Source organism: Pleuronectes platessa, chromosome 3, assembly GCF_947347685.1.
Source record: "Pleuronectes platessa chromosome 3, fPlePla1.1, whole genome shotgun sequence".
NCBI lineage: Eukaryota > Metazoa > Chordata > Actinopteri > Pleuronectiformes > Pleuronectidae > Pleuronectes > Pleuronectes platessa.
Window position 1 is genome coordinate 731,038 of NC_070628.1, and position 23,566 is coordinate 754,603.

Here is a 23,566-nt window from a genome sequence, read left to right on the forward strand (position 1 = left end):
GCTAAGGAGCGCATCTGTAACCCTATTCGCTGCATACACATCCAATTTACCCCAAAGAGTAGAGGAGTCCCGAAGTTAGCGACAGAAGAAGAGTTACGCCGGGTTCACACCGGACGCCGAAGCGACCCGAAGCTCCGCGCCCATCCCCTGCATGCCGGCGCTTGGCTGTTCACACCGGAGGCTGAGGCGCCGCACTAATGATATCACATACTTCTGCTGTTATCAGCCTGCAGTAAAAACGCTATTTAATCATTTTTTTCAAGCATATACTCACTTGTTGCTGCAACATTAATTGCAACAGCGTCCCAACATGTGTCTCTTTGTCTCATATGTGCTGAGGATCATACAACTCACTGCACTTCTCCACTTCAATTATTAATTTAATGTCTTCCATCCCCAAGAACTTCTCCGCTGTTTGCTCCGTTCAATGTTCGGTGTGGAGGGTAAATTACGTATTCTCAACTCAAGCCTATGTGGAGAATACGTAGTGCCCCCCCCCCCCCCCCCCCCCTCTCTCTCTTTTTAGCTCAATGACTGCTTGTGTGGCTGTAGTTGATGGGCAGAGGGGGACATTTAATAATGTGATTGGTAAAATTGGTAAAATTAAAACTCTAGGACAACAGAAGGGGAATACAAAGTATGGGATGCATATTTTATCATTTATATCATATAAAATATGTCATTAATATCGTTGATGACATGATGTCTGGTTCAATTAAGTACTGTCATGGGAATTTCTCAATAGTCAAGCACAATTCATTACAATGTCTTTCTGGAAGTTTATTCTACATCTGCAGATGGGCATCAAATGTACAAGACCATGGGATAGGTTTCATACAATGAGCAATGACATACAAGAAATAGCATCACTTTATACACCTCCAAGCCCCTCCTAGTGAGGAAACAAATGTTATACATCAACCTCTTTGATGTGTAGAATAGGTGATGGATATCCTGTCTTCTGCTCTATCTCAGACCCCTGGAGTGTAACATCTGTCTTAATGTCTACAACCACAACAAATCCCCCGTGCTGTAAAGTCTCTGTTAGGTGAATTTGAGGGTGAGAAAGTAACATAACATCATATGGTGGATCAACACCCTGATTTCTCAGGGAGACATTTGTCTGTCTAAAGATCAAAGTTGTTCCTCATATTAATCATTTGCCCTAATAGTAAAATTTCTATCACAGTACTCACTATCTTAAACTTTAAATCTTGAAAGAAATTATTTGTTTGTGTTTGTGCGTATCAACTTGATTTTGTGTGGTGAATGTAAACTCAGCTGTCATAACAAACAGCAGGAGAGCACCTTGTTAACCTCGTGGTGTACTGCATGCTCAAAACATCATAGCATTGTTTATTTTAAATCATTAACTGCTCTTAAGAATACAATTATTAACAATATAGTTTAGGTTTCAGTTAAGAATTAGTTGAATACCATTGTAATCAAAATGTAAATCAACCAACCTTGGACAAATCTTAAACAGAGGTCTATTAATTAGGCTATATTGTGGTCATTGAGGCACAACAATAGTTTACTGGTTGAATGTTCAGCTCAAGGCTAGAAGGCCCTACAAGTCATGATCAGAGGAACATGAATCAGAAGAAGTTCAGGTATTGCACATCTTTAGCATACCACCCAAAAATCCACTAGAATGCAGGAAACACCATCTACTTAAACCAACATTTCCTGGGGGTGGGGGTGAGGGTGAGGGTGTTGTGGGTGAGGTAGAGGAAAAGGAGGTGGGAGGTAAAGGGAAGAAGAGGGTGGTGTAGGTAGCAAACAGGTGGAGGAGGAGACACGTGGAGAAAAAAGCGTTGAGCATGATGGAGGGGACAGTGGAAGGAGAGGAGGAGAAGCAGCTGAGGGCAGGATGGTGTGGAGTGAGGAGATCAAGCAATTTAACAGTAAAACGTAGGAGGTCAGCTAGGACAGTTTTAACTGAATCAAAAACAGTAAAGTGCAAATGGAGAGTGATGTGAGTGAAAGTGAGTGTGTGTCTGACAGCAGAGACTTTCCGCCTTTTAACAGCAGTCAAAAGAAGAAAACCCTTAGTGTAGATAAATTTAAATCCTTTTTACAGCACACAAAGAATCAGCAACTCAAACTGGAGGAGCACTTCCCAGATCTCGGTCTTTTTATTTCCTCGGCCAGACTCCACGTCAGCCAGAGGGAGGAGTCTGGCCTCACAGACCAGGAAGTTTTTAGACTTAAAAAACTTGTGCTCAGAGCAAAGAGACAACTGAGCAGTGATGGAAAGGACAGCAATGGTTGTATTAATTAATTTATTGTTTTCTGTTTTTATTTCTAACATTTTAAACAACATGGATGTTTTTAAAGTTGGGGTTTTAAACGTGAACGGTGCAAGAGATCAAAAGAAAAGAACCTGTATTTATGAAACTATGAAAATGAAAAGAATTGATGTCATGTTTTTACAAGAAACTCATAGTGATTTTAATAATGAGTCTGACTGGAGGAGGGAGTGGGGAGGGGAGGCCATTTTAAGTCACAACACTTCCCTGAGCGCAGGAGTGGGCTTCCTCTTCTCCACGGCTTTTAAACCAAACTCGCTGGAGGTCAAACATGTGATCCAGGGGAGGCTTCTTTTAGCCAAAGCTCAGTTCCACCATTTCACTGCTGTTTTTATTAACGTCTCTGCTCCAGCAACCGGTGCAGAGAGGAAGCAGCTTTTACTGAAAATAAGTGAAGTTCTTAATGATTGTGCCATGGAGGATTTTTTATTCTTGGGGGGGGATTTTAACTGCACTGAAGATGCGGTTTTAGACCTCAACCACGCAGAGCCTCATCCAGCCTCTCAGCACGCCTTAAAGCAGCTGGTCCGCTCTCACGGCCTGGTGGACGTGTGGAGGAGGATGCACCCAGACTGCAGACAGTACACCTGGTCCCACATCAGAGAGAGTAGGATCTCCTCAGCCAGGTTAGACAGGATTTATTGTTTTAAACATCATTTTAACATTTTAAAAGCTGCGCCATCATGCCAGCTGGTTTTAGTGATCATTCCCTGCTTTTATGTCATGTTTTTATCAGGAATGTTTTACCCAAGAGCGCCTATTGGCATTTTAATTCTGTTTTAACATTAGATAAGAGTTTTAAAGATGTTCTTATGTATTTCTGGGGTGTTTTTAGACAGAGGAAGGGCGATTTTAGTAATCTTAGGCAGTGGTGGGACCACGGTAAGACACAAATACGCCTATTGTGTCAACAACACACCCTCAATGTCACAAGAGACGCCACCCGATCTATGAAAGATCTAGAGACCGACATAGTGGAACTAGAACATTTAAGTGAGTCCACCGGAAATCAAGGTTATATTGAAAACCTCAAAGAAAAAAAAATGGCTTTAGCCGACCTGTTAGAACGTAAAGTACAGGGCGCGTTAGTCAGGTCTCGGTTCCTGAACATCAGTGAAATGGATGCTCCAACCAGCTACTTCTTCAGTCTGGAGAAAAAGAACGGGCAGAGGAGAGTAATCCACACCCTGCTCTCAGACACAGGGGAAGAGCTGATGGAGCCAGATCAGAGAGCGGGCTGTGAGTTTTTATGAAGCACTGTACTCTTCTGAGGAAGAACACACAGGCAGGGAGGAGTTCTGTGAAGAACTACCTCAGGTCTCAGAAGAGTCCAACTCACAGCTCGCTGCCCCCCTCCGGATGCAGGAGCTGCTGACCGCCCTGCAAGGCATGCAGGGACGGCGGGCTCCTGGCATTGACGGACTGACACCGGAGTTTTATAAAGCTTACTGGGGCATTTTATCGCACGATCTTTTACAGGTTTTTAATGAGTGTCTGGCGTCTGGCTCCATGCCAGTGTCCTGCAGGAGGGCGGTCCTCACACTGCTCCTGAAGAAGGGGAACCTGCAGGACATCAAGAACTGGCACCCTGTGTCATTGCTCTGTGTGGATTACAAACTTCTGTCCAAAGTACTGGCCTCCAGGCTGGGGAAGGCTATGGAGCAGGTCATTCACAGGGACCAGACCTACTGCGTGCCCGGCAGGTCCATGGTGGACAATGTCCACCTCATTCGAGACCTTTTGGATGTCTCCAGTTCATTAGATGTAGATATAGGCTTGATTTCCCTAGACCAAGAAAAAGCTTTTGACCGTGTTGAACACAGCTTCCTGTGGCAAGTGATGGGGAAGTTTGGGTTCAGCGCTGGCTTCATAGCTAAGATCAAGGTGCTGTACCGTGACGTTGAGAGCGTGTTAAAGATCAACGGCAGTCTGAGTGCTCCTTTCAGGGTGGGTAGAGGTGTCAGGCAGGGCTGTGCTCTGTCGGGGATGCTCTACGCACTCTCCCTGGAACCTCTCCTCCGCAGAATAAGATCCAGCATGCAAGGTGTGTTTTATCCTGGTTTTAGTGGCAACATGATTTTATCGGCTTATGCAGACGATCTTATTGTTTTTATTAAAGACCAGACGGATGTGGATATTTTAGCCAAAATCTTAAATGATTTTAGCGTGGCATCGGCCGCGAGGGTCAATTGGAATAAAAGCGAAGCCCTCGCGGTCGGGGAGTGGCCTGGAGGTCTCCCAGTTCTCCCCCAAAACCTGAAATGGAAGAGGGAGGGCATAAAGTACCTCGGGGTGTTTTTAGGAAACGATGATATACATAAGAAGAACTGGGAGAACGTCACAGAAAAAATAGAAAACAAACTGTTAAAATGGAAATGGCTGCTCCCAAAAATGTCTCTTAGAGGGAGGGTACTGGTTTTAAATAATCTTGTGGCATCCCAACTGTGGCACCACCTAATGTGTGTGGAACCCCCCCTGGCTTGCTTTCCACTTTACAGAAGAAAATGGTGGATTTTTTCTGGGGGGGTCTACACTGGGTGCCACAGGGGGTGCTGTTTTTAGCCAGGGAGGAGGGGGGACAGGGCCTCGTCCACCTGGCCAGCCGGACTGCAACTTTTAGAATTCAATTCATTAAAAATATCTCACAGGTCCAGCAGATCTGGTGTGGAGAGATGTGGCCAGCAGCATCCTTAGGCGTGCAAATAACCTGGGGTTGGATGATGCTCTGTTTTTAACAGATTCTAAATTCTTAAAATTAAGTGGGTTGCCTCCTTTTTATCAAGGTGTTTTTAAATCATGGGCCCTTTTTAAATAAAATAAGGTTCCCAAAAGCAGCCTCTCTGTACTGGTTGTTGAGAGAACCACTCGTGAATGGAGCCAGACTGGACGTCAGCGGCACAACAACACCCGGCCTTATGGCGGCGCTGACCCGGTCTGGAACAGTGACCCTACAGCAGCTGGTGGATGCAGTGGGGCCGGCACTCAACAACGCCCAGGCCCTGGGCTCCCTGCTGGGGCTGCAGTCCTCCCGGATGGCCCAGAGGATCCTGGAGCTCTGGACCCAGAGGCTCTCCATCCGGGAAAAGGACCTCCTGAGGGTCTACCAGAGGGGGGAGACCACACCTGAGGCTGCAGACCCCTATCCAGATATTATCCTGAGCCCAGGCCTGGGAGAAAAGACCGGCCCCCTACTAACTGAAATAAACAAACACAAACTGACAATACACAGAGCGGACAAAGAGACACTGTACAGAAACTGTGTGAAAAGCATCCACCAGACCGGACTGAGCAACAGACCCCCCACTGTGTGGTCACGGAGGTGGGGGGATCATGGACCCAGCCCCCAGTGGAGGATTTTATACAAACCTCCCCTCAAGAAAAGAACAGGCGACCTCCAGTGGAGAAGTTTACACGGCGCCGTCGCTTCCAACGCTTTTATTTCTATTCTTAATCCCACCGTTCTTAACAAGTGTCCATTTTGTGACCTGCGTGAAACTATTTATCACGTTTTTACTGAGTGCAAGAGACTGACAAGTTTCTTCACTCTTTTAACTGAGAAGGTTTTTATCATGGGAGCTGCCTACAACAAAAGAGGTAAAGATAAGTGGCAGCTCCTGAACCACCTCTCAGGTGAGGCCAAGATGGACATTTACATTAGTAGAAAGAACAGGGTAGAGAACAGAGACGGGCAGGAAGCGGGGGGGAGGGGGGGGGGGGGGTGGTAAACCTCCGGGCCAGACTCAATGGTATCTGATCTCGAGTCTTTTAAAAGAATTTGGTGTTTTAATGACATACTCTGCACCGTCACCAACAATGAGCTGTCCTCTACACACTTTTTAACAGACTGAGTATTTTTACATCTTTTTGTATTTATTGAGTAATGTTGTAAGCAAGTGTTTTGTAAAAATGAAGAATATGTAAATAAAGTGTTTGTGAAAAATCAAAAATCTCTCTCCCATTTCCTTTTCTATGGTTTTCTTCCTTCATGTGTGAGAGTTTAGTATTTTGTGTTTATACTTAAACAAACGTGTGTTTTTCTTTGAATCAAATAAAAACTGTTTTTTTAACGTCACGATTCTCCAATAAGCTTTGAGATCAACTTGTTTTATACTGTATGTGAATAAAACACTAAATGAAAACTTACATGTCAAATAAATCCAATGAAAAGATGATCAAGGCTTTGGTCAAGTTTCTGTGAAATAAATTTACACTCGTGTCAGTTTTATTTCTTGTTTTCATAGAAAGTTGTTTCTATGGTGGAATTCCAGTTCATCCAGTTTAGACTTGATGGGAAACCATGTTGTCTGCAGCCAGGTGCTCTGGCTCTTTGCTGACACCTTGTGGTCAAACACTGTTACTGTTGGGATGCAAGTCTCAGCAGTTGTTGAAATACACAACGGTCAAATGATGCATCACAATGCAGCTGTATTTCTCTAGATCTATAAACCACACTGTGACTGGACTGTATGAATGTGAGCTGACGTGGCAGAGTTCTGCAGATGGAGTCACACATTCAGCTCCAACACCAAATATAACAACCTTCAACTCACAGGAGGAAACATGGGTTTGAGCTCAGGCTTCATTTGATGGAGTTGGGCCGTTTGGGAGTTTTCCACATTTTAACAAACTATTGACGGATCAGACCGATCTCAAGGAAACACGTCTTCATCGAGTTCACATGATGAAGACGTGTTTGACTCCAGAGTTTCTGAGGCTCATTTAAACATCATGATGAATCTCATTGGACGGCTCAGTCCCAGTAGACGCTCCCAGTCAGGACTCAGTGTGAAAGTGAAGACCTGGATTCATGATCCCACACCGTCCATTATTAACTAAATATATGATCCTAAGTTTGTTATCTACATCATAACATCACAATAAAACATGAACTGTGAACCAGTTCATCTTCATGGGTATGAACTGGACTTTGAACTGGGTGGTTTCAAGAGTGAACTGGTTCCACAGGGAGGAGGAGCCTGAGAACAGGGAGCGGTCAGACTCCATTTTCACCTGGACGAGCAGAAGGAAGGAAAGTGAGCAGGTGAGTGTGAACACAACTTTCTGAAAGTTTCACTGTCTCACTCTCACACCTGCTGTTAACATCCGTCTGCTGATCACATGACTCTAACATGTCAGTTCACACCTGGTGACAGACGTCATGTGATCGGATCCCAGAGACAGATGTGAACAGCAGGTCTGGATCAAAGAGACTTCAAAGGACTAATTAACAGAGTTAACTCACAGCTTCACTTTTTATCTTCATCTGTTCATCAAGTGTTTAATAACAGAACGTGTTTTCACCATCACACGTTACAGCAGTGGTCACCAACCAGTGGAGAGTCTTCACTGTGGATCCCAGTAAAGCTCTGGACTCACTGGCTGAGGTGTGAGGAACATCGACCTGCAGAGCCAGGTACACACACACACACACACGCACACACACACACACACACACACACACACACACTTCATACTGGTGTTGTGTGAGTTTTAAAGTGAATATAAAGTTGAAGACTTGTGTTTGACCTTCATTTGGGCACAAAGCCATAGAACTGAGTGGAGACACAGAGTGCTGCTTCAAGCTGTGACTGATGTGCTCTCAGTGTTACTGTCTATAAAGTTCTGTAATTCATTTCCAGCCTTTATGAGGTGACCATGATTCTAGATGTTGAGTTTCTTCTCTTAGTGGCCGGGGGTTGAAGGTCACATGAACTTTTACAAGCTTGTATTAATTAACTTTAATGTAGTTTATTGGTTTGAGTGGAGATCAGGAAATGATCAGGAATGAGAGAGAGAGAGAGAGAGAGAGAGAGAGAGAGAGAGAGAGAGAGAGAGAGAGAGAGAGAGAGAGAGAGACTCTTGTCCTTCCTGAGGTTTCTGATGTGATCACTGTATTTCCTTGTATATAAGTACTCCTGTGTACTCAAATAAATACCAGTACTACAAACTATGAAGCCCTTCATCTATTTCACAATAAAAACAATAAACAAATAAATGAATTATTTCAGTCGACAGAAATGCTGGAGTGCTTTTATTTTGAAATGGGTAGGCTACAGGAAGTGTTGCAAATATTTGCAGTTGTGACGTTTTCAACAGATAAACATTGAAACTGGTGTGAAAGATCATTTCACTGTGTTCTGCTGTAAACTGAGCGCAGAACCAGAGGAAATAGACCAGACCTTGAATATCTAGAAGAGCAGCGTGGCCTGAACCACAACTGAGCCGCAGCCGGTGCAACATGGACGAGGACACTTCAGAGCAAGTTGGACCCTCAACCACAAAGTAAGAGACCTGCTACAAACATGTGAAGCTCCAAACTGAATCCTCACAGAATGAACCAGTGAATGATGTGTTCTGAATAAAAACATGTTTGTGTTTGCAGAGGTCAGGACCACAGACTGAGAGCAGAGTCTCCAGGGTCCAGCTGTGTGTCTCTGAAGAGTGACTGGTCCATGAAACCTCCTCCACTCTTCAGTAATGAACCTGGACCCTCACCCACAAAGTAAGAGACCTGCTACAAACATGTGAAGCTCCAAACTGAATCCTCAGAGAATGAACCAGTGAATGATGTGTTCTGAATAAAAACATGTTTGTGTTTGCAGAGGTCAGGACCACAGACTGAGAGCAGAGTCTCCAGGGTCCAGCTGTCTGTCTCTGAAGAGTGACTGGTCCATGAGTCTTCCTCCACACTTCAGTAATGAACCTGGACCCTCACCCACAGAGTAAGAGACTGTTTCTACTGGGACCTGCTCTGAAGAGGATCTAGTTTCCTCTAGTGTGGCCCCTGCATTAGGACACAGCTTCATTGAAGTTGGTGACTAATCTCTCAGAATCACTCAAAGAGCTCAGGAGTCTCATTTATAACCGTTGCTTAGCCACTTCTCACGCAAACGTTGGGATTTATAAAAACAAACTCTGACTCATGCATACGAGCGTTTTGGAGACGGGAAAATGGCGACGCAGACATGAGGTGATGAACTGAAGCAGATTATTGATCCCATTCATCATTAATATTAAAACCAACAGCTCAGTTTTGCGCACGCGACGTATCTGTTCCACACGAGCCTTTTAATTTAAAAATAAATAAAACAACTTACAGCAAATTACGTTCAGATTCGACTTAACAGCGGAGTTATGGAGCCGAGTCATTAATAGGTTTTAATAATATCTTCTCACACTGTGGGTGTATCATCAAGTCCCTGCAGTGAACGTGACTGAGCCATCAGGAGCACAGAGCTCACAGGAGATCACTTACAAGAAGTGAAGAAACTTTCCAAATCATATCCCAGAGGAGCTGAGGCTCCACTGATGTGAGGGAATCGATCCGATGCTCTAAATAAATAAAAACTGCTGTTGTGCAATAATGCTTTAAAAGTGATACCATAAAATGGTGTGCCTTTCGGCATTCAATAAATGTGGTTATCAAAATAAAATATAAAACATTAATATTTAAAATATTCATATTAAATCATAACTTTAGTTGGTCAAACTTACCTCGGGGCACCACCCTTCAAAGGAAGGGAAAATATTTATTGATTAAGATCAGTCTCATTTAGATCTAGTTCAATTAGAAATCTCAATATTTACTATTAAAGATTATATAACAGTGAAGGTTATGGAGTTCTTGACAGTGTAGAGGTTGGCAAAATTCACTTATGCAACATTAATGAAAGAACATTTGTGAAAGAAAAACATTTATTATGAATATAATAAAGTATAAAAACACAAGTTACTAACAAAAGTACTAACTATTACAAAGATGTGTATGTGAGTGTGTTTATGTAAGTGAGGGGCTCTCAAAATGGTGGTTGACCAATAGAGTAACACCTTCCTGTGGGCTCCTAAGATGGTAGCCCCCCCCCCCCCTTCTTCTGACATGTAGCGGGGGTCTGAGCTAATGAGGTGATGAGAAATGTGTGTGTCTGTGTAAATGTTAATCAAAGAATGAAAGATTCAGAGATAGAAAGCATGTGAAGAGCCTTCCTATCATTAACTTTCATTTAACTTATACACATAATATCACAACATATATCAAACTTATAAACACCACACAGAATCAAATAGACAGTCCTGCTTAGTGTAGTATCAATATTAAGCCCAGATTATGTTACCAGTCCGAGGGAAAGGGGAAAGGGTTGCTGTGCAGTTCTGTGACGTCTCCTGGCTTTGTGTGGTCGTGAGGTTTCTACATTCACGGTTCTGTTGAGCTGTGACGCTCTTGCTTGTTGAATCTTACCTGCAGGACATCGAGTCGCTGCTAGGAGTTTGGAAAAGCTGGATTTGAGAGGCGGCTTCCTTGAGAAGATGAGCTGGAAGCTAGACCTTTGCACTCCTCTTGTAGATTGGAAGAGAAGATGTGCTGGAGCAGCCAGGCCCCCCCCCCTCGGAGATGCAGGAGAAACGTCTGGCCGCCTGCCTCATCGGTGGGTTGATGGAAAGAGATAGAAGAGGCTTATATTGGCTCGGTGACCTCACAGGTCATGGGGCCAGAGTGACCAATAGGAGTTGACCCTTGTGGGTTTTCACACCTCTGGGTGAAACTGATTAGAACAATGGAACCTGCGGCATCCTGGGAGATTGAGTTCCTTGGCCTTTTCAAGAACAAAGAGGCCATGGGGCCTCAGGCTTTTGACTAGACATGAAGGCCGAAAAATAGGCCTTTGGTTTCATGAAACGTGTTTCTACATCCCCCATGCGGCCTCAGGATCACACCTGACGTGTTCCTGAGGGTTCTGAGTGATGTGTGCATGCAAATGGAAGGATGAGGAAGAAGAGAGGGTTCAGCGATTTCTGATCTCACACATTGTGTTATCCACAGCAGCGGCAGAGTATCAGTGTATTTTCTTTATTAGTGACATCACTGCTGTCCCATAAAGTCGTTCTCTACCTCCACCTCATTAACAAACACCTCGATGTCAGTGTCACAAAGTTTCACTTCCTCTTCTCATCGCTTGATGCCGTGACTCCGTCAGGACTCACGGAGGAAACCCATTGGTCAGCAGCATCATTTAATATTTGTGCCGTGCTTTGATTTGACCATTTATGGTGGAAAGTGGGCGGAGTTAGAGGCAGATCCACGAACGAACGTCTCCAGGTGGACTGGGATTTATAAAGAGAACATTGTGATCAGGTGAGCGTACGTACACTTTTAATTAAACTTTCAGAGACTCATTTGGATTTGGATCTGCACCAAATTCCACACACTGGTAAACATCAGTCCTCTGAACATGTCTGTGAAAGAGGACCCCCCCCCCCCCCCCCCCCCCCCGATCTGGTTCACAGACCACAACCTTCCACCAAGTTTACTGGTAGTCTGTTGTTTTTTATAATCCCACTAACGAACCAACCAACACACAAACATACTGGGTGAACACAAAACCTCCTTGACAGAAGTGATGACAACCTGTGACTGTGACATGTGAGTTATCAGGACATGTCTTCACAGGGAGAGGAAGAGGAGTCATGTTTCTGAGGAGGAGCAGTCGTCCTGCTGTGCTTCGTGTCAGGACGTCCTGAAGGATCCAGTCTCCACCAGCTGTGGACACTGGTTCTGCAGACAGTGCATCACCTCATACTTGGACCAGTCTGGTTCTTCAGGAGACTCCTCCTGTCCCCAGTGTGGACAAAGATCCAGAACAGGAGCTGGAGGTCAGACAGCCGGTCAGAGCAGCACTGTACATGTGTCTGCTGATGTCTTCACTTCTGACAACAGCACATGTGGTTTTATTTTGTTCCTTCATACAGCATCAACATTTAACATCGTTAGAAAAGCACAAAGTTAAAAAGCTTTTATTTTCTGTAGTTTTTCTGTATCTGATGAAAACAATCAGCAGATTCTCAGATTCTCTGTCTCTCACATTGTTTCTTGTCTTTCAGCAGATCGTGGTCTGCAGGAGGTTTCAGATGAACATAAGCTCAGTGTGAGGAGGAGATGTGAACATGTGACTGAAGGAAGTGATGAAACAGGAAGTAGAACCCTCCTCAACAGGATCTACACTGAGCTCTACATCACAGAGGGACAGAGTGAAGAGGTTAATACTCAACATGAGGTGAGGCAGCTTGAGACGGCTTCCAAGATGAAGATCCTCCAGGACACTCCCATCAAGGTCCACGACATCTTTAAAGCCTCCACTGACCAGCAGAGCAGCATCAGAGTCGTCCTGACCAACGGAGTCGCTGGCTGTCTGTAAACCTTTGTTCATCTTTGACGGCCTGGATGAAAGCAGACCTTCTCTGGACTTCAACCACAGGGAGCTTGTGTCTGAGGTCACACAGAGGTCATCAGTCAACGTGCTGCTGACAAACCTCATCCGGGGGAATCTGCTTCCCTCGGCTCTCGTCTGGATAACCTCCAGACCTGCGGCGGCCAATCAGATCCCTCCTGCATGTGTTGACAGGGTCACAGAAGTACGAGGCTTCACTGAGGCCCAGAAGGAGGAGTACTTCAGGAGGAGGTTCAGTGATGAAGAGCTGTGCAGCAGAATCATCTCACACATCAAGACGTCCAGGAGCCTCCACATCATGTGTCAGATCCCAGTCTTCTGCTGGATCAGTGCTACAGTTCTGGAGCACATGTTGACCACAGACCAGAGAGGAGAGCTGCCCAAGACCCTGACTGACCTGTACTCACACTTCCTGCTGGTTCAGACAAAGAGGAAGAACAACAAGTACGGTGAGGGACATGAGACGACTCCACAGCAGCTGACGAGGACTGACAGGGACGTTCTCCTGAAGCTGGGGGAGCTGGCACTGAAACATCTGGAGGAAGGAAACATCATGTTCTACCAAGAAGACCTGGAGCGGTGTGGTCTTAATGTCACAGAGGCCTCGGTGTACTCAGGAGTTTGTACTGAGATCTTCAGAAGAGAGTGTGTGATCTTCCAGAAATCAGTCTACTGCTTTGTTCATCTGAGCGTTCAGGAGTTTCTGGCTGCAGTCTACATGTTCCACTGTTACACCAAGAGGAAGAGAAAAGAACTCAAGAACTTCTTGGGAACATATAGGAACACAGACAGAACCTTCTCCCTGGATGACCTCCTGAAGAGAACCATGAAGATATCCCTCACCAGTACAAATGGTCATCTGGACCTGTGTGTTCGCTTCCTTCACGGCCTCAGTCTGGAGTCCAACCAGAGAGTCTTAGGAGGCCTGCTGGGTCGGACAGAGAACAATCCAAAGATCATCCAGAGAGTCTTAGGAGGCCTGCTGGGTCGGACAGGGAACAATCCAGAGATCATCCAGAGAGTCATCAACAACCTGAAGGAGATGAAGAGTGATGACATGTCTCCTGACAGAAGCATCAACATCTTCCACTGTCTGACTGAGATGAACGACCACTCAGTTCATCAGCAGATGAAACAGTTCCTGACCTCAGAGAACAGATCAGAGGAGAAACTCTCTGAGATCCACTGCTCAGCTCTGGCCTACATGCTGCAGATGTCAGAGGAGGTTCTGGATGAGTTGAACCTGAAGAAGTTCAACACATCAGACCAGGGTCGACTGAGACTGATCCCAGCTGTGAGGAACTGCAGGAAGGCTGTGTGAGTCCAGACATGATCAATAACATGTTCAATCAGAGTGTGTGTGTGTGTGTGTGTGTGTGTGTGTGTGTGTGTGTGTGTGTGTGTGTGTGTGTGTGTGTGTGTGTGTGTGTGTGTGTGAGTGAGAGGTGTTTTAACAAAGAGGGGATTTACCAGGGTGAGGGTCACATGATCATGTTTTGTATGAATGTTGTGTTTTCTGATTTAATTCTCACAGATTTGATATTTTCTTTAATTACAGTCTCAGTGATTGTTTCCTCTCAGAGACTCACTGTGAAGTCGTGGCCTCAGCTCTGAAGTCAGACCCCTCACATCTGAGAGAACTGGATCTGAGCTACAACAACCTGAAGGACTCAGTGAAGCTGCTGTGTTCTGGACTGGAGAGTCCAAACTGTCGACTGGAGACTCTGAGGTCCTTAAATCCTTCTTCACTTTTCAGACTTTCTTTCTTATTGGGTCATTATTTATTTAAATTGTCTCAGTTCTGCTCTGCTCACTGTCCCTCAGTCATCTGTCACTCACCCAGCCTGTCAGTCACGTCCACCTCATCAACTCCATTCACCTGCACTCACCTGCTCCTGATCACTAAGAAAGTGTCAGTAAATAACATGTGGACTGAGGCTGAGCACTCGTCCTCCTCAGGTTTTCAAAATAAGACACATTCTTATTGAAACACGTTGGACAGTTGATAAGTATAGAAACAAACAGGAAGTGACATCAGGAGCCGTCCCTACTTTAAACAGTGTTTAATTACACAAACCTGCTCAGTGACCAACACACAGAGAAGAAGCTGATGAATGAAACAATGGTCCAACATGTCTGATCTGATATTTATCTTCAGGTCACAGACTGGACTGAGGTCAGCAGCATGTTGAGAGTCTGTGTTGACATGATGACGATCCACAACAACAGGAGGACACATTCTAATATTCATATTTCTTTATCCAGGTTGAAGTTCTGCTTTCTGTCAGAGATCAGCTGTTCTTCTCTGGCTTCAGCTCTGAGGTCAAACCCCTCTCATCTGAGAGAACTGGATCTGAGTCTAAATGTCCTGCAGGACTCAGCAGTGAAGGAGCTGTGTGGTTTTCTACAGAGTCCAACCTGTCGACTGGAGACTCTGAGGTCAGTTCACTGACTGACTTTTGTAGATCTCATATCTATAAAACAGCATTTATACCCAATTGACCTCATTTAATTCTAATTGAACATAATTCCTCTTCATACATAACTTGAATCCATTCATGAATTAATCTGTGACATTTTAAATATTCAGCTACTTGTTAAAACACTGAGTTTAGTTCTGGATTTCCTAAACTGATCTGCAGGACAGAGACCGGGTCCAAATAATCTATTTGTACTGAATCAGGATCAGTTTTTAGTCCAACATGTCTGATTTCATATTTATCTTCCATGTTATGAGTCTGTGCTCACATGAATATGTGTCTGTTATTTTCACACATGAACTCAGTTTAATTTACAGTTCAGTTTTATTCTTTATCCAGGTTGATGAGCTGCAGTCTGTCAGAGATCAGCTGTTCTTCTCTGGCTTCAGCTCTGAGGTCAAACCCCTCTCATCTGAGAGAACTGGATCTGAGTAACAACAACCTGCAGGACTCAGGAGTGAAGGAGCTTCTTGATCTACAGCAGAGTCCAACCTGTCGACTGGAGACTCTGGGGTCAGTAGATGGTTGGAGTCAGTCCACGCTGCTTTCATCAGTATGTTACTAAACACAGTCAGTATCACAGATCCAGGGTCTGTGCTACCAAGCAGGATTATCAGGTTAACTTCAGGTTTAGTTTTTTCAGTTCTACGAAGCTCGTCCACTTCTTAACCAGGTCCATCACCATGGTAACTTCTGATGACAGCTAACCTGCTCCAGGTTAAGTTGGAGATCAACCCGTATAGAAGCTCCGCCCACTGACCACAGTGACTCTACACTGTTGTGTGGTGCTCACTCTCCTTAAAGGGACGGATAAGGGAAGTTTAAATCAACGTCTGGTTGGTTCAGTTGATCTCTAACTCACCCAGAACATCTCAATGTCTCCAGACTCATCCTGTCCCCAAAACACCAGATGACCTCAGCTTCCTGGAGACAGGTCCATGTGTGTGTCCTCAGAGACAGTGAGTGTCCTCAGAGACAGTGAGACAGTGTGTGTCCTCAGAGACAGTGAGACATTGTGTGTTCTCAGAGTCAGTGAGACAGTGTGTGTCCTCAATGTCAGTGTGTGTCCTCAGAGACAGTGAGACAGTGTGTGTCCTCAGAGATAGTGTGTGTCCTCAGAGTCAGTGTGTGTCCTCAGAGACAGTGAGACAGTGTGAAGAGGACAGTGTGAAGAGGACAGTGTGTGTGGACGGAGGCTGAGCTGTGTCCTGAGGATCCAGAGGCTGAAGCAGCAGCAGCTTGTGTGTAGTCTCCAATCTACACAACCCCTAATCTGCATGTGTTTGTGAGATGAAGCCGGAGCACCTGGAGAAAACACGGGGAGAACATGCAGACTCCACACAGGAAGACCCCATCTGAACCGGATTCAAACCAGCAACCTTCCTGCCCTGATTGTGTTTATTCACATGAAGAATGTGTTTATTGAAATGACACAACACAAGCAGAATATATAAACCCTCTGTAAAGAGTCACATACAGTGTGTTTAAGTTTGTCTTTATTATTGTCCACCTTTGTCCCTCAGTGTGTCTCCATGTGTGTAGAACCACATTCTGTGTATATGTTTGTTTATGATCTTAAAGTTCCTGGATTCACGTCACAAATTGATTTAGTTCAACACAAAGTTCAACACATTGAAATCACTTTGAGTTTAAAATCAGAGTTTTGTCTTTGACACAAAAGATCAAAACTCTGGACTTAAAAATGGGACGTTTTCATTTCTGCATCAGGTGCAGAGCGGTGGTGGCTTTTCTACTTTTGACCCACAGGTGGCGCTGCAGTATAACAGCAGCACATCCCAGTCAAAGCCTTTATATTCAGTCTATGAGTCAAACACATGGATCATTTCCTCTGTGACAAACCAGATGTAACGAGAAGAAAAACATCTCAGAGAGAAAAGTTCTGTTTCTACTTGTCTCTGCTTTAATGCTCAATAAACATCCTTCCACCGACTTCACTGGAATCATGACTCAGCTTTTCTTTCCTCTTCAAACAAACTGGTGGAAACATCTCGTCCTTGGTGCAGGTAAAAGAACAAAATCACCAGTTTGACATAATGGAAACCAGCAGAAGAAAAGTGAATGAGACATTTACAGAATGAAGAAGAGTCGATGAAGAGCAGAGCATCTTTAAGTCTCTGAGGAAACTGTTTAATAAACATTTTACCATATTTTATAGAAAACTGACCCGAGGACGTTTTATACAAACGTAGATGAAGATTCTTGTTGTACGTTCTCGACCACCACCTCAGAACAACCACCAGGGGGAGACTGTAGCAGCCTCTGGGAACAGCTGCGTGTTGGGAAATAATTAATGATGGGAGGTTCACAGAAGAGACAAGGGACAGAAAGTGTCTGAGAGATGATGTCCTGAAGACAGGGGACATGTTGGGCCTGTTGTGTTGAACAGTTTGTGTTATTTTGTGGAGACACTTGTCTCAACATGATGATGTCACTTCCCGCTCCTCCCACTTCCAGCCCGGAAGTGACTTGAACATGATGACCCAAGGAGAGGTCATCATGTGACTTTGTGATGATCCTCAACACACGTGTGTCAGTGTAACATGTGACTGTGACGCCATGTTCATGAACACGCTGCTCTCACATCTGTCAGCAGATGTTGAAGCTCTGAGGTCCACTTCCTCTGCAGCAGAGTGAGACCATCATCTCTTCATGGAGCTGTGCACCAGGCTGGTGTCATGTGACCAAACACAAAGTGTGAACAACACGTCATCAAAGGATCCGTTAGAATTCATCAAACACATTTATGGGATAAACTTTATACTTATAAGGAAAAGCTTGTGCTCGTTATGAAATTCTTCATCTGATCAATATGTCTCAATATAAACAGCCTGACAGCAGATCAATACATTTATTTATGATTCTTTATCAGTTGATTTCATTCATTCACCAAACATTCAGTGATCACTAGCGGTCCGTCCACACATCTGTCCACGCAGCACGGGGTGGACAGATGTTGTTGTCATGTTAATGTGATGAATTTCAGTTTTTCTAAAGATGCATCTCAGAACTACATACATTAAACTTCAGATCACTAACTAACCAGCTGCAGGATTTGAACCCTCCACATCATTCGTTTTGTCAAATCCTCATGTGCCTCAGGTCAACCCCCCCGTCTCGTTCTGGATTCCCCCCCTCCTGAACAATTTGCCCGTCCCTGGCCTCAGCCAAAACCGCGCTCGCCAGTTTTTTTCCAAACCTCAGTCCAGAGCCCATCTTCATCAGCCTGACCAGTTATTACAATAATCCAATTAAAACTTCATCTGTCACATTTTTTATCTTGTTGGCAGCAGAGCTCCTCATCCTATATCCAGTTGAATTGAAAATATATAATAAACTAGACTTGGCTTGCTGTGTGTGGGCAGAAGGTAATATTCTATTATGGCCAAATAGGAATTGATGGAGCGGCTGCATGAGGCGAGAGGAAAAGTGTTGCTCCTCACAGGGAAGGTCTCTTTATTCCTCCTGTCCCTTCTGCAGGGCAGCCGGAGGTCGAGTTCATCAAGAGAGGAGCCACCGAGGAGCTGGAGGAGAGAGTCACTGTCCTGCTTGAGGACACTTCAAGGTCCTGCAGAGCTGAAATAGAGCTTCACTGCTCTCTTTCAGACTCACACTCGAGATGTGCAGCGACAAAGACACACAAAGGTCGGACAGACAAAAGGAAAAAACCACTTGGCGTCATCAATATTGAAAGTGCAGTGACTTTGTTGGGTGAAGCTGGATTGTTGAGGACTCGATGATGATGAACACGTTTCATCCATGATCGTGGCGAGTGCAGGAGTCATTCATCTGAGAGGAGGTGACAGGGGACTCGCTCAATGGAGACCGATGTCATTTACATTTTGTTAAGGCCGAGCTCTCGGTCGATAAGACCTTAATGACTGGATTTCCTCAAAAAGGTCAAAAGAGACATTTTGTGTTTATTTTAAATGTTCTTTTCCTCCAGTGGTGTTAAGGTTTTTCTCTGTGTGTAAGGTTAGAAAGTCGTGAGAAATCTGGTAGAGGGAGATCATCACAACTCTGCACCATTGTGATCATGCACATAGAGCCACTAACCTCTGCCACCCCCCCCCCCCCCTACAAAGTTGTGTTAAAAGAGAGCAGAGCCCAACAACAATAAAAAAACTGGAAACTGAACAAATGCGCATAACCAAAATATGTAAAATAACAAATACAGAAATCACGAAGGCAAAAAAATAGTATTCCATCCCAACATCACTGCAAAATGTCTCTGAATTAAATAGATGCGCTTGAAGAATATTATTTAGTCTTGAAAATATAACATAACTACTATCATTACTCATTTAAAGATTCATTTTTAAACTCCTGTAGCTAACAAACATCCCTGTGACTGGTTATTGTTGTTTCTCTTTCTGAAGATCCAACTACTGTTCATCGTGAAACATGTGTCAGAGAATTTGTAATTTAAAGTCACACAGAACTTCCTCCAGCGTCTGATGGTGTATTCTGTTTAAGAGCCTCTAAAAACCCAGTATAGTGACTTCCTGGAAAATAAAACTTTCAAATGGAAATGAGGCTTAACCAGTTCCCTTTGAGGAGAGGAATCTCTAAACCTTTTGTGTTTTTCTACCAGAAGAATTTTTGCTGTGGCTTCTGTCGGTGCTGCGACGACAGATATCGTAAATAAGTGACCCATCTGTCATCCCCTGATCAAAAACATTCAACTCACGCAGAGAGAGAGACAAATTGTGCTTTTATGGACAAAGTCAGATGTGAGGAAAGAATAATTTAAAGAAAATCTCTGAGCAGCTTATGAGCAATGTCGCCGTGTTCCTCATTATCTTTTAAAGCCAGCGGAGGCGTCGCTGTCGCTGGGTTTTATTCCCCTTGAGGAACCGTTTACCTCCGACTGACTTTTCTTATTCATATTTTTTTTGTTTCCGTGCAAGTTGGAGAACGCGTTGTCTTTGTTGCTCATGAATTCTGCATCAGAGGAAGATGTTTAATTTTCAAATGTCACATTATTCACCTCCAAAAAGTGCAAACAACACCACGAGTTGGCGAAATACAAGAATTTGAAAGTCAAATTCATAATTTGTCACTTTTGAAGAGGCCACAGTTCCTGAATACTGGGATCCCAGTTGTTTATTACAGTCTGCAGCAGGCAGTGATTTATAATCTGAAAAGAAAGGTCTCTATGAACATATATGGGAAGAGATGAAGGTGAGTTTTCTCATAAAATGACTTTTATAAGACGCAGCAAATTTAAAATGCAGCAAATAAGTCACGCAAAACAATTGGGGGTAAATCCAGTAACTGGATGGCAGCAGCACAAACGATTCAAGTTGGTACATTTAATTTGTTGTTCAGTTTTTTGGTGATTATGAAAGTTTATCAGAACAACAGATACAGTTGGTAAGTTTTCTACGTTTCTCGCCTGGAGCAGCGGGTGAGAGTTGGGCTCAACCAGTCATGAGCCAGTCCCATTCGTTCATGGATGGGAAAAAGCAGAAATGTCAATATGATAATAACTGTTTAGTGACAGAAACCATCTCTGAGGAAAAAGAAGACGTGTATTTTGATGTTCGATGGGTTCATGTCCCATTTGCTAACCAGGAGGAGGAAGGGTTGATGAGCTATACTGCAGACGGTGGCGGTGAGGCGGTGGACTAGTGGCAGAAACTTGGACTATGGGCAGAGAAGGTCTCTGGTTCGACTCCGGTTCGACTCCACGGAGAGACAACAAAAGACGAACCTGGATTGATCTGTCCAAAAATCCAAGAGTCTCCCTACCCTGTCTAGTGCCCCTGAGCAAGGCACCTTACTCCCCCAACATCTGCTCCCCGAGCGCCGTACATGGTCGCTCACTGCTCTGTGTGTCCTGCACCAGATGGGTCAAAAGCAGAGGTTAAATTTCCCTACCTGCATGAGTGTGCCTTTGCATGACTGTGCATGTGTTTGGGACGAATAAATGCATCTTAATCTTAATCTTAATCAGACAGCCACCAGGGGGTGATCCAGATTCTTTGGCTCCACTTTAGGGGATCTGTCATATTATCCATCTTTACAGTTAATTGTCATGGCTCGGGGGTGATGACCTTCATCTCCTTTGGCTTCCTCATCTTCTTCATCTTCAAATTCTATTCTCACCAAGAGAGAAGGAAGTCTCGATCCTAAACAGTGGGATTCAATTGAGTGGAAGTCTTTGTATGAGAAGTAGCGCTGGAGAGAATGTTCACATGAATCCACAAAATCCAGGGCACGCTCTCTGAATATTTCATGATCATTAAATTTCCCCCGGCCTGTAAATCAAATGACCAGATTTGAATTTGTTGTTATTTACCCTGTCTGTGCCTGATGCTCTTCTTCTGCTGTGCGAGTTGGGAGATCCCGAGAGGCCTGGATGAGAAGGTTTTGAGTCATGGAAGAAGTAATTGAATCTTTACGTAGGAGACGTGGGAGAAAACGAGAATAAATGACCCCCCCGCTGACCTGCAGGGTGCGTCTCAGGTCAACACCTGCTAATATTTACCTCCACCAGGTAACTGTAAAGAATACAGGGATCAAACCCGTGATGGACGGCTCTCACCTTACCTCTCATCTGCCGTCCCTCCTGTCAGCTCCCACAGAGACATCACTCCTCACCGGTGGGCGTGAACCTGAACGTACATCGGTCAAGCTCGCTCACAGCACGCCGGGGAGCAATTAACCTTAATCAGGCTTCCACTGGGTCGGTAATTCCAAAAGCAATCACAATACTCGTGACATTTTGACATTAAATGTAGACTTGGTGATTTGTTTCTTTGTCTTTATGCCGGGTGGACTTCAGGGGAATTTGCCTCGTGACGTGGCCTCCGAGGAACATCACCTCCTGTCTAATGCAAACCTTAAGCACCAATAACATTTGTGTCAATGCCGCCGGAAGAGCATCTTCATGAAGGAGGGTGATGTTTGTTTTCCAGTCCGCTCTCTCTAACGTGAATTTAAATTCTGCATTTAACCATGAACATTTGCAGGGCCGCCCTCGCTCCCTGAGGATTCGAGCTGTGTGTGTGTTTGTGTGTGTGTGTGTACATGTGATGTTTTTGAAGCCCTTGTTTGCATCTGTTCCAGTGCGCCGGGTTCATTGTGTATGAGCATTTATTCGATAAAGGCTTAGAGGGATTTCAGATGAATCTTGTTTTCTGTGTGTTTCACTGCTTTGGTGCGGAGGCTGGAGATTAGAAGGAGCCGTGCAAACCGCGAGAGGACGTGTTGGAACTCTGCAGGCGCCCTGTGCGTCTCTCATTTGACCTCTCGGCTGATTTATTTATGAATCAATTGGACCTTTCAGCTGTTCACATTCAAAGGGGATGTTTCTATAATCACTTTGAATAAACGAGTCCTTCAGTGACAAAGTCCTTTCGAGGTCTGAAGCTTCTGAAACGTTTCACGTGGTCTCCTATTGTCAGGGTTGAGTTAGGCAGATGGACCCAGGACGGAGAGTTTAAACTATAAGTGTCCTTTTAATTGGTAAATGTCCAACAGAAAAATAACAATAAAAAACATTGATCTCCAAAATGTCAAAACTGAAGCAGGAAGCTTATGAGAAGACGAGAACAAGCACAGGAGACGAAGAATAACGACAGGCATTAAGACAACGAACCGACAAGGACAAGGGGAAGCACAGAGACTTATACACACAGAGGGAAGGCATGGGCCATTGTGGAACACATGAGGACTGGTGCAGGCAATCACAGAACACAGGGAGTGGGCACAGACACAACTCATAAACAACATAAACACAGGGATAATCATGAAACACAAGGAGGTTCTAATAAACTGAAAACACTCTTCAAAAAGAGACGGAAACTAAACACTCTAAAGACAAAACCAGGACACCTTTGCAATAATGTCAACTTGAAATTAAGACGTGACATTAAAAAACCTGGTGAAAAATACCTTCTCTATGAGCATTTACATTCAATAATAACCTTCCACAGCCAGAATCCATTATATCCACAGGTCAGAGTGAGACGAGCTCGGGATTCATCCTGTTAGAATAGAAAATGACCGGTCTGTGAATAGACACATGGAATTCTTTCACATCTCTCACTGACCCGATGCCTGGATGTGAACGCTCTGCCCACACAGGTGAGGAAACATCAATACCCTCTGTGAACGTTGCATTGTGGGTCTGACGGGAATGTTGCATGGACATTCCAGGTGCTTCTGAAAACCGGTCTCCTGACGGCAAGAAGCTTCTGATCTCTCCAGTTCTGCAAAATCCGGATCCGTCGGATTCGATTTGATCTCAATGACCCGAGTCACGTGACTTCCTGTCGCTCTGGCCTCTCTGATGGAGCTGTGAGCTGTGACACATTACCGGGAACGACCGGCGCCCTCATCAATATTCACTCCGCGTCCGGACCCACAACAAACAGATGGCTTTGCTGCCTATTTTTTTTAATTTTTCATAAACCCAGCAGAAATTGTTATAACTCATGCATACAAAGCACAACACCGGCTGGAATAATGGGTTGTCGCTCTGCATAATGTCCACGTTTCTGATGGATTTGGGCTCATAATGGAT

The 23,566-nt window shown here is 44.5% G+C and overlaps 1 protein-coding gene across 1 annotated transcript; it reads left to right on the forward strand.

Moving 5' to 3' along the window:
* Nucleotides 1–12,488: 12,488 nt before the first annotated feature.
* Nucleotides 12,489–16,965, forward strand: LOC128437458 (NLR family CARD domain-containing protein 3-like). The gene is made up of 3 exons (XM_053419628.1): nt 12,489–14,264; nt 14,801–14,974; nt 15,355–16,965. Exon 1 carries the CDS (start codon nt 12,834–12,836, stop codon nt 13,854–13,856), a length of 1,023 nt encoding a protein of 340 aa, XP_053275603.1. The 5' UTR covers nt 12,489–12,833; the 3' UTR covers nt 13,857–14,264; nt 14,801–14,974; nt 15,355–16,965.
* The last annotated feature ends 6,601 nt before the right edge of the window (nt 16,966–23,566 follow it).